This window comes from Halichoeres trimaculatus, unplaced genomic scaffold (genome assembly GCF_033239565.1).
Source record: "Halichoeres trimaculatus isolate MK-OKI-2021-1 unplaced genomic scaffold, fHalTri1.1 fHalTri1_scaffold_20, whole genome shotgun sequence".
In the NCBI taxonomy this organism is placed as follows: domain Eukaryota; kingdom Metazoa; phylum Chordata; class Actinopteri; order Labriformes; family Labridae; genus Halichoeres; species Halichoeres trimaculatus.
Genome location: NW_027437198.1, coordinates 20,214,993 through 20,233,456, shown reverse-complemented (window position 1 = coordinate 20,233,456; position 18,464 = coordinate 20,214,993). Strand labels below are relative to the sequence as shown.

General features: G+C 38.0%; 1 protein-coding gene across 1 annotated transcript in view; it reads right to left on the bottom strand.

Annotated features, from left to right (window-relative positions):
- Positions 1-10,244, bottom strand: part of LOC141809111 (E3 ubiquitin-protein ligase rnf213-alpha-like) — a 36,532-nt gene extending 26,288 nt beyond the window's left edge. Inside the window, exons 1-14 of the mRNA XM_074695931.1 lie at positions 9,888-10,244; positions 8,493-8,611; positions 7,503-7,648; positions 5,226-5,876; positions 4,931-5,122; positions 4,629-4,814; positions 4,341-4,516; positions 4,083-4,250; positions 3,023-3,231; positions 2,617-2,918; positions 2,278-2,534; positions 1,934-2,146; positions 1,634-1,826; positions 23-78 (exon numbers count right to left, since the gene is read on the bottom strand). Of these exons, the coding sequence (XP_074552032.1) occupies positions 23-78; positions 1,634-1,826; positions 1,934-2,146; positions 2,278-2,534; positions 2,617-2,918; positions 3,023-3,231; positions 4,083-4,250; positions 4,341-4,516; positions 4,629-4,814; positions 4,931-5,122; positions 5,226-5,876; positions 7,503-7,648; positions 8,493-8,592 (2,849 nt within the window). The 5' untranslated portion in view covers positions 8,593-8,611; positions 9,888-10,244. The remainder of the gene's footprint in view (positions 1-22; positions 79-1,633; positions 1,827-1,933; positions 2,147-2,277; positions 2,535-2,616; positions 2,919-3,022; positions 3,232-4,082; positions 4,251-4,340; positions 4,517-4,628; positions 4,815-4,930; positions 5,123-5,225; positions 5,877-7,502; positions 7,649-8,492; positions 8,612-9,887) is intronic.
- Positions 10,245-18,464: the final 8,220 nt, after the last annotated feature.

Sequence of the window (18,464 nt, the reverse complement as noted above, 5' to 3'; positions counted from 1 at the left end):
TAAATATGAGGATGCAAATCACCTGTATTTTTCTTGAATGAGCTTCTCTTGGATGTGTGAGAGAATGTCAGACACTGCCTGTGGAAAAGGGAAAAAAGAACAATAAATAAACTGTACATAAGGACATCTCTTCACGTCGTGATTCTGATTGGTTATTACAGGAAAATATTCACAGTACTAGCCCGTTATGTAAAAAGGCATAAATGAGAGAAAAGCATAAATTGAAGAGAAACACTCAACATGGAAAATGGTTCATGAAGTAAACCTCTAAACGGAACTCAATAAAGAGAAGTTCGAACTTTGGGTGGAGCAGGCTATTCTCAATGGCCCTCATTTATCAAACGTGAAAAATGGAAAGGAGCGTATGCCCGAAAAATGGATGTACGCTCCTTACCGTTTTTCAATCTGAACGGGGGCGTCGGGTACGCTCAAATCCCACTCCATGTCTGAGTTTGTGTACGCAAGTTTCAAATCAGTGAGGAGTGCGGTGTAGTGAGGGAAATCCGTCTGTGGAGGAGAATTTTTCGATCATATGAGTGCAAAACAATTTCAGACAGAAAAACTGATGTTCTTAGATTAATAATTAGATCCTTGAATTAGACATGACACCAAGAATGTTTGTAAGATTTCATTCTTTTTCTGCCACTCTATAAAATACATTGCTATGAAACAGCAGCAGCGCGGGCTGTCAGCTGATTTCTCTGCAAAAAAAATGCGCTTTCTTCATCGGTTTACTCAAAAAATAAGGAAAAATAGAGATGCTGTTAACAGTTTTTAATACATTCCCATGTCCATGATGAAGTCTCTGCGGAGAACATTCAGACAACACTGGATCAAACCTTAGCACCAAGCATGGATTTTTAAAAGTAAGCTATATTGATTACAGGATTTACTGTGAGGATTATTTCACTCCCCACAATATTAACAAATATGAACAGATGAATTAATCAAAGAATAAACAAAGGCTGTGTAAATCAAATGTTTAAAACTCTGCTGCGTTTTAGTTTGTCACTGTAAGCTGTTTTTACACCCAGATCGGCGCCAATTCCCGCGCAAGACTGATAAATGAGGGCCAATGAGAGGAAAATGATCATTTCTAAATCGACATATTTCAAATTCAGAGTTTATAGTTAGCGATTTTTTAAATTAAGAGCCATGTACAGTGTAAAATGAATAGGTTTTTACAGCAGAAGAACCTTGTCAGAGTAAAGGCTGCATGAGAGAACGCATGTGGATTTTTCAACACTCCGTGTGGCGTCCGTTTCTAAACTGCAGGGAGCAGTGTATCATAAATGTGCAACTACCATAGTACTAAACTAGAGGAAAAGAAGTCATTTACACGATTTACTTTTTTTTTTTCACCAATTCCTCTTCTCTGCCACACAATTTCACGCCAGGAATTTTTCATCACACAGTTATTAAGGTGATAACTGTGTGATGACTCAAATCAATCCCAAGGTTTTTTATACGTCAGACTCTACGAGCTCCAGTTCGTCCGTGCATTTCTAAGAGGAAGTTAGAGGACAGTGCGAGGGGGCACTCATTCCCTCATTATTATACATGATACAAAGTAAATTACTTTTATGACTTTTTTGGTTTACTTTATGTCTCTAAATAAGAGTTTCCACTTCACCTCGAAGTCACGGTAGGAAATCTCCTGAGGAGTTTTGTTGGTGAAAATGAGAAGCACATCCAGAAGCTCAGAGTTGATGAGTGTGAGGCATTCCTTCAGGTCATCAAAGGGCATCAAGAACAGGAAGGATCGCACTAAAAGTGTGTCCACCTTCATCAGGTGACTGTGGCTCTTCAGTAAATTAATCAGTGCTCTGTAAAAAAATAAAAATACAGAAACAGGGAGGGTGAGTTTGTGCACTATCAACGTGTTTTCAGACAAGCTCATTGGATAGTTTTCTTGGCTGTAGTGGAATCTTACCTCCTGTCTTGGCTGCTCATGTAGTTTGTTGTACCCATTTCAAGGCCCTGTAGGCCTGCCCAGGGTAAACCATACTTCAAGTTTCCAGATGCTGGTACTTCAAAAGGCTTTACGTTGCTTTTCAGGAGGTGAAAGAGTGGTAGGGCAAGAATCCAACGAGGCATTCCCATTTTTCTTACTGTTGTTATCAACACCCTCAAGTTTTCTGCAAGACTTTATCAAAGATAAAAGTGCCAGCAAATGGGCAGAGAAATAACATGTGCAGTAGTTATTCTTTGAACAGCTGATTGTGACTATCATTACTTAATGATCATCATGGATGGGTAAAAAGACCAGGCACTTACTTTTTGAAAACAGAAACATCCTGGGAGAAATCTTCCCAGTACTGAAGAAAATCCTCTTTGTGCATGTTTGGCAGGCACAGTGCACCGCAGAGCTGATGTATTTCGCCATCTCTAAGTCTGATGCTGTACTTGGTACACACACTGAGCATGATCACAGCAGCCTTCATGGGATCACGTATGTATGGCATTTTCTTGTCTTCATCTTTGGATGGAGGGATCACATTTTCTAGCATGAAGTCCTTCAGCATCTTCACCACCTGGAAGAAAGAGGCAATGTAAGATGGCATTACCTAAATTTTACCATACACAGTGTTATGCTAGCTCGCTAAAATGACTTACGTCATCTTTTCCATATTCGCTGTAGAACCATCTCTTTTGCATGTCTTCATACACAAAAGGGTCACTATAACCCTGAAAGAACTGATTCAGCTGGATCAAGAAACTTTTCAGATTGGTCTGAGTCCAGGTACTGAGAAGGTCAAATATGGTTTCCAGCATTATGTACCCAGCAATATTCCTTCCCTGGATCAGATCCTTCTTTTGGTCCCGCCAGAAAGTGTCTTTTATGGTCTCCGTCAAACGTTTGAGCACGTTTTTTGACGGCTCAGCACAGACTATGTCATCGTATTGATGCCAGTCCCCTTTAAAAGAAATAAAAATAAACAACATTTTATAATCATAATTATGATTAAGAGAAGAGTATTTACATGTTAAGAAAACAATAGGAAGCAATGGTTGCATTTACCTTTGTCATTGAGCAGATGGGACTTCACAAACAAACACCTGTTGACTACTTGCTGAGAAGATGAATTCTGTTTGTACACGAACTCATAGTCATATTTTTCCTTTTTATTCCTGTAGACAACATATTTGTACGGTATCGACACGGACCCCGCTTTAGATTTCTCTGTTGTCAAACTGCCCTCGACCAGGAACCCATGCTCTCCAAGATCCCTGTGTAAAAAGGAGATCAAATGTAAATGTAAATGTAAACAAACTAAAAAAGTGACTTCCTTCCAAGAGGGTGAGGAGAAGGAGGTGAGGATGACGTGCTGCTATGGAGATGTGAGCTAAGAAGTGACGACATCAGCCTGTCTATCTCCGATAAGATGGACGAGCTAGCCATGCTAACCCAGCTCCGGAGGAAATACTTGGTGTGATATCTTAAAAGCTTTATTTTTTTTCCCCTCCACCCCAAAGTGTACCCTATGCACTCTGCCACAGTGCAAATCCAGAAATTCGAAAGTAAGGCATTGAAACTTCGCTAAGCTATTTATCATCTTAAAAATATCTTGTTTGACCAGTTGAAAACAGTTTAAACTTGATTTTTTTATTGTTTTCAATTAAAGTTGTCTCACCTACTATAAAGAGTTTAAGAAACACATGTCGAGAGTTTCACTTAGTTATAAACAAAGATCTGATTTCCCGATCTTGATAAGATTTTGTAATCTTTTTTTTTCTTTGATAAACTGTTCGATCTAATAGCTTTGATTTGAAAAAAAGCCACAGGCATTCACACACCTGAGAACTTAACTGCCTGGGCAGCTTGGCAAGCAGAAACCTTAAGAAACAAAGCCAATGTGACACTGCAACATGCTACAATATACCACTTGTTTTATGAAGATACCAAATAAAATTAAACATTTTTTAAACTGTGCTTTAAAAGTGTTTGATGATGCCCATTGAAAGACTGGTGACCTGTTCCGGATGTCCCTGCCCTCTAGCCCTGTGACAGCTGGGATGTAGATATTAGATGGATAGACTTTTGCTTTATTGGAAATTTAAAAATGCCAAAACTTGTGTACCTGGTGGCAAAGAGCTCAGCTGCATTGTCATCCCATCTCCCAATGTGCGACCCAGCTTTGATGAAAACACGATCTTCATTCGGATCGAATTTGAAATCCTTTGAGAGGACTGCATGGAAGTAGATGGTGAGTCTGTCAGGAGCAGCTATGGGCTTGTTCCTGGTTATACTTTAAAAAAAAAGGAAACATACAATGAGCACATAGAACAGACATGATCAGACAGATCCATCTGGAACAAATATTGTTGAGCATCGTCACCTTTTAGGAGGTGGGTCAGCTCGGGAGCTGGATTGTGTCTCTTTGTCTTTGTTGCCACCTTCACTTTCTTTGTCTGAATCCGTGGATGGTGCTGAGGCTGAGTCTCCCCTGCCCCCAGAATGCTGAGCGGCATTATCTGTCCCTTCAGGGTCCACACTCGAGCCTGTCCTGTCGATCTGTCAAGAATCATTTATTATTCATTAAACATCTAAATATGATCAAACTGATCAAATAAACGCTTCTGTTTTTCAACAAGGATGCCTCCAGGTAACTTGAGGTATACTTTACCTTTGACTGGGGATGGGGTCCAACGTTCTTTTTTCCAGAAGCTGCAGTGGGCTTCTGTTTCTGCTCCTGCTGACTCTTCTGTTTGCTTTGTCCGGTTTGTTTTGGGCTCGTATCCACTGTTCCAGTGCTCCCAGAGTTACTGATGTCAGTCTCCTTCAGCTTCACAACTGAGCCAGCACTGTCAGTCTGTTTAAATATAAAAGAACTGATGTTAAACGCACATAAAAATAATAAAAATGTGTCAGATGCTGGATTCTGTTGGTCAAACTTGATTTCTACACAGAACTCTAAGTAAACTTCACCTTTGACTGGGGATAAGGCCCAAACATCTGTTCTCCAGCAGCTGCAGCAGGCTTCTGTTTCTGCTCCTGTTGCTTCTTTCCCTTTTGTTTGCTCTGTCCTGTCTCTTTCAGGTTCATCTCCACTGCTCCACCACTCCCAGACTTACTCACATTGGTCTCCTTTAGGTCCACCTCTGAGCCTGCACTGTCAGTCTGTTTGAATAGCATGATACTTTTGTTAAAATACACATTAAGAAATCAAAACCAATCAAAGTGTGCTTCTGATCATCAAAGAAAACATTTGACTGTACTTGACCTTTGACTGGGGAAAAGGGCCAAACATCATTTGTCCAGTAGCTGCAGTGGGTTTCTGTTTCTGCTCCTGTTGACTCTTTCCCTTCTGTTTGGGGCTCATCTCTACATTGGCATTCTGGTCCAGTACAGGTTGTTTAGGGACTGCAGAGTCTTTTTTGTTTGCAGAGTTTTTAGTGTCAGTTTTTTGATCTTTTGGGTCTGTGGTCTTCACCACTTTGTCTGTATCCGACTGAGACTTCACCATCTTGCCGTCCCTCAGGGGAGGTCGTTGGGTTGGAGTGTGTGAGTCCTGGATCTGATCCTGGGTTGATTCACCAGGATCTTCTTCAGGTGGTGTCACAGCTGGTGCCTTTTCCTTGTCAGTAGCCGGTGCACTCTGAATGACCTGTTTGTCTTCAGGTGGAGCAGCAGGAGTGTTAGCGGCGAGGGAACTAGGCTGGCTCTCCAGTGACGAGGATCCTTCGTGGAGTGACTCTAGTGTTACGTCCATCGCGTTATCTGAGCTGTCGCTGCCTGAAGAGTCCCCTCCACTCTTCTTCTTTGTTCTCTGGTTTTCTCCCACAGAGATATGGGATATGTCAGATAAGCTTTGATCTTGCTCTGATGTTGAGGGGCCATCTTTCTTTTTCTTGTTTTTCTTCTTCTTTTTTTTCTGTGAAAACATAAAGAAGGGGATCTTTTTGACAAACTACTTTTCTGAGGTATATCACATTTTTAAATCATATGGTCCACAATTGACATCTTAAATTTTGCCAAGGTCAAATTTCTTCTTATCTTTCTGATCTTACGCCCACACACACACAGGGATGGGTCCCGAATTAGGTACTTTTATAGGTACCGACCAAATTCTATCAAAAGTATCGGGTACCGATTCACTTAAAATCAAAAGGTACCATGATTAGGTACCTGAATGCATCCTTGTGACTGTGAGGGAGTGAAAGAGTAGGCGATTTTTCATGCTGGACATGAACACAGCATTGCAAGGTTATATATTGAGGATTAAATATGTTAAATTGAAAATAATCATATTTTATTATTAAATAAATTGATATTTTTTACCACATAAACACAAAAAAGTACTGAATATTGGTACCGTTAAGTATCGGTACCGGTTGCCAGGTACTAAGCATCGGTACTGTATTGTTTCAAATGTTAAAGGTACCCATCCCTACACACACATCTATTCATGGGTTTCCTGTGACATTAAAGCACTTCAAGTGCTATCATTAGGACCAACCTGGGACTTGTAGTACTATCTAATATGCTATGTAAAATAAGAGTATTAAAGCCACAAACTAAGAGGGAAAAAATGGGATTATGAAAAGAGAGTTGTAGTTTAGATTACATATTTTTACATTTACAGGTTTTACGCTACATTTATCTGTATGTTCTTTCCCAGAAAAGATCATGAGAGCAGCTTTCTGAACAAACAAAGAGTCATGAAGCATCTAAAGTTAAACTTAACAGGTTTTAAAAGTAGCTCAATACCCAGTCATTAAGCCTATCAGCACCACACTATTGTAAATATATGGAGTTTATTATTTGAGTATTCTGAGCAAACAGTAAGTCTGTTAGCTTCTGTAACTGCTGTTTGTGCTAAACTGTTGATCTTCATTTCACAAGACAATCCCTGCTCCTCAGTAATACCCACATTAACCTCAGCTTGTAATTACGACTTCTTTCACATTATACTACATTGCTCTTTAATTTATGACTTTATGCATTTCTTTTCATGAATTTGTGACTTTTTTCTCTAAATTCCATTTTGTTAAATCGTTGATGCGGCCATAATCCTCCATCATAGCTGTGGGCTGAACCAAAGTAAAGAAAAAAGACCGAACTCAGGTGTAAACATATTTTTCTAGCAGGCCTAAAGTTGTTTTACAGCCGAACTGAGCATAATTTAATTAAATTAAACAAATTAAATTTATGTGAGTGCATGTATTGTTTATTTAAAATAATAATGATTGAAACGTTAAAACCATAACCATTAGTTTCACTGTTGAGCAAGTTGGTACAGGTATAAACTTAAGTCTTCTTCGGCTGGACACTGAACCCAAGCTGCTCATGGTGACAGAGAGAGCGGTATGAAAATGAACAAGCATTTCAAATCAGAGGAGGGAGTACCGCGGTGCAACGGCAAAGTGAAACAGAAAATAAGATGGTTTTAAGAAGTGAGACACAAGCCCCCTTACAGACATTATAAACAAGCATAAGAAAACCTTAAACTCCTGGAAACTTCCTAGGAGGGAGGTATTATAATGACAGCGTCACTCACCTTTTTCTTTGGGTTGCCCATGCTCTCATCACTTGGTCTTTTCGGGTTTTTGTCAGCTTCTTTGCCTTTCTGGGGTGAGGCTGTTTGCTGTTTCTCAGCTGTCCATTCAGAGTCTGCCACCAAGGATCTTGGTTGATCACCTGTATCTGGATTAAAAAATAGGTGTGAGGTAGATGAGGTATCATTTATCTACCAGAAAGCGTGTTAAAAATTCCCTAGGGCTGGCAAGCAAATCAACTTACAGTAAAAACATTCAAATTGTGTCCCTGAGGTATTGAAACATCAAAGCCCTACAACCTTTGAGAAATGCCCCAGTGCAGCCTCATGCATGTAGAGGGTGTTTGCCATGCTGTTTCTTTTTATCACAGTCTGTGGTAAGCTCTAATAAGCCCTTCCTTGTGTGTTTTCTTTTACTGTCAGGTTTGAAAAATCACATATTGTTTGAACTGAGAAAAAAAACGATGTATTTCATAATCTGAAAGTTATCCTATGTATGTGACATAATGAGACATGTAACTGCGTCTAAAATAATTGATGGAAAATAATAAAAAGTGAGAACATTTAATGCAGAGATGCTGCCATCTTCAGGTAAGAAACCAGCATTTTAAAAGATAATCATTTCATAGCAGGAACGGAAAATTTTTAATGTTATCTGCTATGAGCACATGTCACGACAGCAAACAGGATTCCGATCAGTTTCACCTCTTGCTCAACACGCAGGTTGTTATATGTGTTATATGAGGACATCATAGGAAGTGTTTTTGTCTAGACCATCTAGAAACAGTAACACACTGTTAATGTAAAGTAGCTCAGAGCTCACTCTGGTACAATGCATTCAATTGTGACATTTGTGTTTAATACTACCTTTACAAAAAGAAAAAGACTTCTACATGAATGATTGGCAAAAAACTGTATGCATTAAAAAATGCATGTACAGTGGTTGATTCATTTAGTACAATTTGTAATTATTCCAGTTTTGAATCTACTTACCTTGTGTATTTCCTGGTGGGGCAGACAGCTTTCGGCCACACTCACTACAGAACTTGGCATTCCCCTCTACAATAATATGGCCACAATTTGGGCACTTCATCTTCACGCTTCAGTGCTCTCTGTAAATGAAGGCAAAAATATCAGTTAACAGGGACCAAGAGATCCCACCCTACAGAAGATCCTTTCACTTTCAATTCTGCCCCAAAAGGCCTCATGAGACAGTGCTTAGCCTGACAAAACAACCGCCAAGAGTGGAGGGGGTTTTTTTCTTTCATTTGAACTTTGAGCAGCCTTACCTAACAAAGTCAAATAAACATTTCTGGAAGAGACCAAAGTTGGCATTGCTGTGAAACTGACCTGAACACCCGCCTTCAGTATGAACTAACATCCAATGTTAAACTGTATATATAACCAAAGACTAGAAAAAAATGTGAGGGTTCACTACAGACTAGATTATATGAATTTCCATGCGAATACATAAATACTTAAAAACTTGCCTTAAATACTTAACATCTTAACATTTATCAAACTGACAAGACGCGGGGCTAGACAGTTAATTTCATAAGATTGGGATGGATAAAATAATAATAGTAATGATATAAAATAAAAAAGGTCTTAATATGCAAATTATTTTTAAAGGTAAAATAAAGTAAAAACAGTATCAATCTCCTCTGCAGTGAGATGAAATGATGCATTTATAATGAGGACTGTGGTTACACCCTGAGGAGGTAGTTAGCTGCACTAATCATACCAAGAAAAACCAGTTCTGTATTTATGTGTTATTTGCCCCTGGAGGATATGATGGCTAAAAGGGGAAAGTGGCTAATGATAGTTCGGTTTCTCAATATGTACGCTTTCAATTAAGGAATAATTGTTGAGAGTTTTTTCCCCCATTGTAACAATTAAGAAATATTTTTTAAAGATATAAAAGTATTGTGACCACATTTCTTGTTCGGAGTGACTCCTCTTTTCTCGAAAAGATCTTTGGCAGCGCATTCAGCCAATCGTGTTACCATTACAAACTACGTATACAGTCACTTCCCGTTTCGTTTCCAACATATATGTCAATGCTAACCGACATAAGACGATGTATTTGCCTTTAGTATGGCTTTAACATTGTGTCCTACATGTTCATATAATATAACGAAAGCCCTTGCTTGCACTAATGACGCACCAAATGTAACTACTCGATAGCATGCTAGCTAGCTAACTAACTAGCCTGTTTGTGTTAAATAAGCTAACCTCCATTGGGTCAGTTTGCCTCTGACTCCTTAACCAGGAGAGAAAATAACACAGATGTTAAATGTGCATGTACAGGAATAGCTGTCAACCGAGTGACACCACAAAAATCCCAAATACGCTAAAAGTAGCAGCGAGGTCTAAAAGCTAACTTACCCGCTAAAAAAGATGAGTTCATTCTAAGTTTGTATCCTTGTCCAACGGGTTACCTTCAGGTCTTGCCAACACACTTCACACACAGAGGCACACCGGTGCTTACCTGAGCTGCCTGTCTGGTGACTTTTTGTTCCGCTCAGAGCGAATAAGTCATCTCTAGTGAACCTGCCACATGCCAGGACAGCCACTTTCTCAGACCTCCCAACTCCTCATTTCCGCATGTCTCCAAAGTTTCGTTTTGTCAGAAATGGGCGTAAACCAAAAACGTTAAGTTTCTAAATGATTTATATTATACTTTCTCATCTTTGCTCTTGGTTATTACCTACTGTCTATGGTTATAACGCAGCCGGTTTGCTTGCACAGGTGTTACAGTAACTAATTAGGACACCCCGCACTGTGGGCAAGCACTCCCTCTAATGACTGCTTTTATGAATAATGCTTTTTCCACCTACAGTCAAAAAAAAGTGATAAACTGTCATGTGGAAAAAGCAATCTACATAAACCGATATTCAAGTAAATTTAAATGCACAGATTTTTTTTTTACAACTCATCAGCTGATGTGGTTTTTACCTCAGAATAATTACCAAAACGTCAACAAGGATGAATCTCAAGACAGATGCTAACTGTAGAGTAATATACTTTAAAACAGCAGAATGACTCACCATACTAGAGCCTAAAGCAGGCAGGCATCCATTTATTGCTTATTTTTACCATGATTACAGGTCATTTTGGGGTTCTCTTTAGATGATGTAGACTAATTTTTCTCTGTGCAGGATGGAAAAGCTATTTTCCTTCCACAACAGGAAGATTGATCTTATTATCTGGAGTTAACAAAGCTTAATGTGTCAATGGATTCCCAGGATATTTTTTAGGTGAATCAAAAAATAAAACAGGCAAGTTACTGTGATAGACCAGACCTGGACTAACCATTCTTCCATTGCCAATGTGAAAGCAAAATTTGTTGATACTGAAGAGAAAAAAATAGGCCTAAAATTTGCTATTTGTTGTTAATCTGAGCATCCTGTGTTTTCTTGTTGCATGATTTTAATTCAGTTTGAGCCATGCTCCTTCTCCTGGGAGTGATGATGCTATGCTCTCAAAGTGACAGCAGAGGGCAGAATAGCACTTAGTTTTAGTCTATAAACATGTTCTTGTCTGTCATAGTAACTCAATGGGGGGAAGAGAGTAACACCTAGAATTGATGTTTAGCAAGATAACTTAAGGCCCTCTTGGATCACATAATCTGGACTGTACTTGAGTGAGTTACATTGGTAAAAAAAAAAAAAAAAAGACTTGTACACCTGTTTAACAAGAAAAAACGTAGTTCAAGTATTGGTTATAAGTGTAGGATGTAACACAGTAAATAAACCAGTTAAAGAATTTGGAACAGTATTTACTATTTCCTGTGATCTGATATGGTGCAGCAAAAATCCAGACCAGCATGAATTCAGAGAAGAACAGTGCTATAATGCATGTGTATAGTCAGCTGGAGCCTGTTTACACCAGTGGCAGCTGCTGGTCAGTCAAGGAGGGGAAGCTCATTTTTCTCCAGCCTACATCATAAATTTGTTTATTTATTTATTTAAACGTAAATTCTACCCTCCTTTCCTTTTCAAGAAAATGATCTGTGACCCTGTCAACCAACCAGGTGTTTTTTCCAGGGATTTTACCAGTGTTCTCTCAATGGCCTGCAGAGATAGACTGCTTCAACGGCCTTGGCCCATTGTGTTGCAGGTGTAAGACTTGAGCCGCTTTTAACAGGAGAAGCTCCTCTCTACAGAAGATGCTCCAGTGGAGGGTTATACTTCAAGATCGCTGACTGGCTCATTTTACTGTCAGAAGCCCAGCGTCCAGGCCAGCCCACTGCCTCATAGACCCCCAGAGACGCTGAGCGTCTGATGGGCAGGACAAAGCCCAGCGTTTATCCAACGACTGTACAGTTTGCACAGTGAAAAAACCCACTCTACGCTTCCCCACTGAAGTCAGAAGACGCCCAGCGTCCGACTGTGTTAAAGCGCTGAGACGCTGCAGGGATGAATGAGAAGAAGGTCGGGCCAGTTACCTGTGATAGGTAGCTGATTCTGAACAAAAGATGAAGGAATCCTAGCGCATACTTTGTCAATGAAATGAACACACAGCAGTACATATCACCACTTTGTTTTGGGGACATTTTAGGGGAAGCTGAGCTTCCCTTGTAGTCTCAGAGCAATCGCCACTGGTTTACATCGATCACAAAGCAAAGAAACTGTGTTGTAGACTTTGGAAAACCGTGCCTTTGTATGGGCTTGATTCCAAATTCTGCACTGAGTAAAACTCTGTTTAGCACAAGTGGAGGATTTACCTCTGATTCTCTCCCAAAAATTTTCTGAAATGTTCTGCCTTCTGTCCCAAACAGGTTTAAGAGTATTTAAAGCGAGTTTTAAACTATTTTTTTACATGTTAGAATAGATGACAGATGTTTTACCCTTTAATGGTGAAAGAAGCTCTAGGGAAATGTCTAAATTTAAGGTAGAAGGGAGAGTAAGAAGAAGAAGAGTAAGAAAATTCAGATCCAAAGAACCTTTTTTCCCTTTGGATTACAGGATTGTGCCTTTATATGTGTTAGCTGTGCAGACCAAAGAGACTATGAGAGTGCAAGCTCATGGTGCATGCTCCAAAAGTCACTTCCCTGTGTAATGGAGATGTGTATATGAAATGAAAAGCTGTCTGTCTTGTTTTATGCTTTTATACAGTACATATTTAGAAATTTAGACCTAATGTGCTATTCTATGATACTGTGATATATTGTTGCAGCAGCTCAGGGAGAAACCACTTAACTTTTTTTGTACTGCTTCACTGTTGCGTAATTTTCTCTGTCTCTCATTTGTCACATATAATAGTTTGTGTCTCATTATCACTGACAATTATCATAAAGTTCACAAACCTCTAACTAGAAAAGAAAATTAACTCCCAATCTGTCAAACAGCACAACAGGAATAAACTGTAAGTGATTTGTAATACCGAGCACCAGATGACAGCATAACAACAGCCACCTGGTGCAAACACACATTCACGCTCAACAACAAACTTTGTATCCCAAAACACAAAGCACAGCAGAGACCGTCAAGAGAGGGCTTCATGTGACAGTGTGTCAGCAGAGACTCTGTCTTATGTTGTAGATCAGGCAAAAGATGAAGACAAAAACGGCTAAAGATACACTTAAGTTGTTTTATGATCTCTCATAAAAACAAAGTCAACCGAGTTATTGCAACTGTGGGGGAATGATGCTTAAAACATCTGTTCTTTGAGATTTTAAGCTAAATTTCCCAAGAGATGTGTTGATGATGAGATGTTCATCACCTTTTCACATCAAGCAAGTGTAACAGAATCAGAACGCAGAGTTAGATTATTGTCATGACCACATGCTTACAGCATCATTTCCCCCTTTTTCATAAACATTTTTTTTTCACTTCATGTTTATTTGTAGTTTGAGTTAAAGAGATGACATGTGCATCTGACATACAGATTTAATGTCGTGCTCTTACTTTATTACTGGTAAAGATCCTGTCAGATTTAAAATACATTTTTAAGCTTACAGACACTTCCATCATCTTCCTACCGGGAAATACTGACAATGTGGAATTGAAAAAGCTCCTGTGAAGTTTCTGTAGCATGCCTATTGGGAAAGCACAGCATTACAAGGCAATTAAATTGTTGCCTGTGACACGCACGCAAAACCACCCCTTGAAGGATTTTGCTTCCTCACACACTGTTTCTTTGGATGTTGCAAAGAGCCTAAACTGACCACATTAAGTGACACAGAAAGCGAAAAAGAAGGAGAAACACTCAAATTGCCACTCAGTGAAACACTTGTTGTGAATTCTTCTGGAAGTGTTCGCCATGTTTTTTTTTTTTTGGTGTTTTCCACCATTGGTCTGCATCACACCCCCATCTCCCAAGAAAAAAAAATTCAGTCACCATGATACCACAGCAACTCCCTATCATGGACTTACTGCCCTCTCAGGTCACAGGATCAGATGTCAGATATTACAAGTCAAAGTAAATCCTGAGTGATTGTCATGCAACACTGTAGTCCTACTTTAATGTTATACTCCCTTTCAGCAGACTGTCTGCTACAATTTGGTGTTAGTTGCAGGTTTGTATGATAATTTGTTACCTGACAGTGTTGAAAATTATGATGAGCCAGAACATATTTCATATTCCAGATCTTAGTATCCAGAATGTTGCCAGGATCTGGATCGTACTTTTACATCTGTCAGAAATTATGGTGACTTTGTCTTGTATGGGTCCATTTATGGTGGAGTTATACACACATATGGTGAAAACTGTCCTATCTCACAATGATAGAGAATCCTTTAAAAAAAAAAATCCAGGATCCAGACAGTGATCCAGATCACCCCCAAAATTTACTCACTTCTTCCTTATCCCATTTTGTACATTTCCTGAAAACTTCATCAAGATTAGTCTGTTACTTTTTGAGTTATGTTGTTCACAGACATAATTTAACTTAATTTTCTCAATTAGGAAAAATATCCTGAATTTTTCTATTTAATTGTCACATTTTATTTACTCATTAACCAGTTCCTTTTTGGCCTCTTAAACATTAAAAGATGATTTTTTTTATGGACTATAAGTAAATGTTACAATTGTCAAGTCTACCATTTCTTCACCAGATATTTGACAAAAGCAATTTCAAGTACTTGCAACACCTTGCTTTAAAGTCACTAGGAAATCATGTTAACAGATACAAATATCATTGTCTGCAACCAGATGCACTTTTTATAACTTTTTTTAACTTTTTATTTTTTAAATTTTTTTAAAATTTATTTTTAGTTTTGTCTGGATACCATACAACTCCATTAGGAAGCAAACCCACATACCCCCCAAAAAAATCTAAATTTAAATACTGCAGAACAGTTCAGTATCCGTCAGGAAGGCTCAACATATAAGGGGCTCGACAGTTGGTTCCTGAAAAAAAAAAAAAAAAAAAAAAGAGTACATGAGCTGTCTTATAATTGATTTTGTGTTAAACAGGCATGTTTCTTGAGTTTTACCTGCACACTGTGGAGTAGATCACATTTTCATCTGTTTCCAAAGTGTCCATCTGCTGCCTCCTACAGGAGACACATTCAGTCAATGCACACACCTCCAAAATAGCTCATGAAACAAAATGAGTCAACATCAGGAAAGCTTCTTACAGGTTGGTAAATCTGTTGCTGAACTCAACAGTTGCGTAGACAAGTTCTACCCCTTCCTCAGGATGACTTTGTTCTTGTGTTTGGTGATTGTCACAGTTGAGCCAGTTGACATATTCTGTATCCTACACAAAGTCAAAAGAAACATACAAAATTTTTGAACAATGTCTCTGTATGACTGATTGACTCAGCCCAAACCTGTGCGATTTTATTGGATCATGCAGGAAACTATTTTTCTACAGTTCCAACTGACCTCTATGCAACTGATCTCAAACCATATGATACACTAAGATGTACTCTAGATGATCTGTTCAATAAAAATTTCAAACTACAAAAAGAAAAAGCTGCAATAACAAACCCACCTGTACGTCGTCGTCAAAGTCTGTCTTTGATGCCAATAATCCTTTTCTGTAGAGTCTGAACAGAAAAACTTAGTCATGACATGATCACTGCTAACACAATAATGTAGTTTTTAACAAATGGGAAAAACAGAAGATAGAAAGAATGTTGGCCTCTGACTGTGACATTTAAACTGTTTTTTCAGTTAACGGCGAGTTACTGCCGCTTATAAGAGTTACATCAAATCATGTATTTTCCAATAACTGCAAGTGAGAGGAACATAGGCAATATTTATTTATTAGCTTTTATTAGATTTATTTATTTATTATAAATTTATTTTATTAGCTATTATATTTATTTATATTTATTTATTTATTTATTATATTTATTTTTTCTTTGCTTGGAAGAGTGCCCAAACAACTTGAATTTCCCTCCGGGGATTAATAAAGTATGTCTTATCGTATCTTATCTTATCTTATTTATTATAAGAGAAAAATATTTTTTTTAACTAACTAAGAAACACAACAACATATTGCATGTGTAAAAAAAAAAGAAAAGAAAAAAAAAAGCCATCAAGGAGAAGACAAACTCAAACTTTAGCTGACAGCTGTCAAGGACGAATCAAGAAAAGTGATAGTGACACTAAAGATACTTGAGAACTGATGATTACTGACGACTGAATCAATGTTTTTGTAAGCTAATAGTAACATTAGCAACTTAAGTTACTTGTTTGGGTCCAGGTTAATTGCTTTGTTAAGTTTTGTTTAATTAGCAATGAGTTTATGGGACACCTGCAGTGATCCTACTACAGCAGAATCAATGAGTTTAAGATTTAAGATGCAGTGATAATGTGTCTGTTTGCATTTGGCGCCCCCTGTGGACAAAGCAAATCGTTGCTGTTCTTATCTAACGTGTGACTCGTGTAATTTGATGACAATCACACACTAACTTTAACACTCAGGGAGCTGGAAACAGTAGTAAACACTGTTAGAAATGACAGTGCAGAAATAGTTGTTGCTAATTATCTCATTTGGTTCATCTCACCTTGTGACAGTAACTACGGCGGTCACGATCAACAGCACAACAACTGTAGCAATGATCAGAACATCTCTAGTATAAGTTACCGAAGGTGCTGTAAAACAAAAGTGGTTTGTTAAAACTTTAACAACTCTTCACTTCACTTTCTACTAAATGATCACACTTAAATAAATATTTTGGTAAAAAAAAAAACTTACTTATAACCGTTAAACTCTCAACAGAGGAGTTTTGACTTCCATGTTTGTTAGTGGCTTTACAAAAATATTTACCACCTTCAGAGGAGAAAATCACAGACTGACGTCCCACAACATTATCTCTATGGTTGTTATCTTTCTTAAACCAGGCACTGGAGGGTTTGCCTGGCTGCTGCAGGTCAGGGTGAAGTTGTTGCCAACGGAGACCAACATGGATGGTTTGACCAACACTGACGTGTTCTTTGGGGCATCTGTAAGAAAACAAGAGATATTGACAGATATTTTGGTCGTTTGTTTTGGTTGAATTCAGAATTTATCATAAAAAACTACCTGACTTTAACAGAGTTATTTTGAAAAAAACAAAAAACAAAACAAAAACCAATAGTAATAACAAAACATGGATTTTTAAATTGAATAGAGAAAAGTCACAATGTACAAGACTCAAATTGAAAGCCATAATAAAGTAATATGTAAAAAAGATTAACAGGCTTTTAAAGCTACATGTTAAGTTGGAAAAATGTTGTAATTAAGACACCTTTTGCATAAAATAACATAACAAATCTCCCCCAATGCACCTTTTTTAAATAATTAAATTAAAAACCCCCAAAAAATCTAAAAACTATTATCTCATACGTAATGACTAAACTTTGACTCTAATACATTAAAACTATACTTTAATGTTTATATTACAACTTTACCAAGACCTTAATGTGTACATTAAAACTCTAATCTTGTACTTTACAACTTCAATGTCATACATTTTGACTTCTCATACAAAACAACTTAAATATTGTACATCAAAACTTTACTTTGACTTTAACCTTTTATATTATCACTTTAAACGTCTTCATTTCGACTCTAATCTCATACACAATGACTTTAAACTCCTATATTACAGCTTTGTTTTGACTTGAACTTGTACATTTCGATGTTTAACGACTGTGTTTACAGACACCAACACAAACACCTCTCACCCAAAGCCGTCTCAGTCTTATAAGCCGTGAACTTTGCAGTCTATTGGCCATGCACTTTAACCCCCTCTCCGTTTTCTGTTTTCATGCACTACACCACATTGTGCTGTGACACAGTTCCTGTTTTTTTTCCTACTGTTCTTATCTATCATTGTAATACAGTGACCATTCATTCAGTATTTATCTTTATAGTTATATTGCATATATCTTTTCTGTTGACATCATTACATTTCATTAAGACTTTATTCTCCAAATAATTTTTTTCCCCTTTATTTTAGCCTGGCTCTTATCCTCCATTGTAGTTTCTGACTCTGTCATTTCTAATCTTTCATCACATACTCACACTCAACATCAATGTTTATGACTCCAGAGGATATTCCTGGTGTAGTCTTAAGAGAACAAGTGTAGTTTCCAGAGCTTGTGGTGGTCACGTTGCTCAAATGAAGAACAGATCCTTCATGGAAGAGTCCCCCATCTTTGAACCAGGTGAAAACAGACGAGGAGTTGCTTCCATCACAGGCCCTTGTGCAAGTCAGATTTACAGAATCACCCTCCTTTGTGGTCCTGTTTCTTTTGTTTTTTGTGACAGAAATTTCTGAATCTAGATGAGACGGTGGCACTTTAGTTTTATGCATTACAGCAGTTAAAAAGTATAAAAAACAGGAAAACACTTACCAACAACCTTCAATGTTGATCTCCATTTTTTCAGCTCCAAGCTTTTCTTCTCACCAGTGAAAATTCTCACGTAGTATTTTCCAGCATCATTTTGCTCGACTCGGTCTATTTGCAAGGAACAGTTGCTGTGTCTATCACCAATGTATTTTGATCTGGAAGTTACTC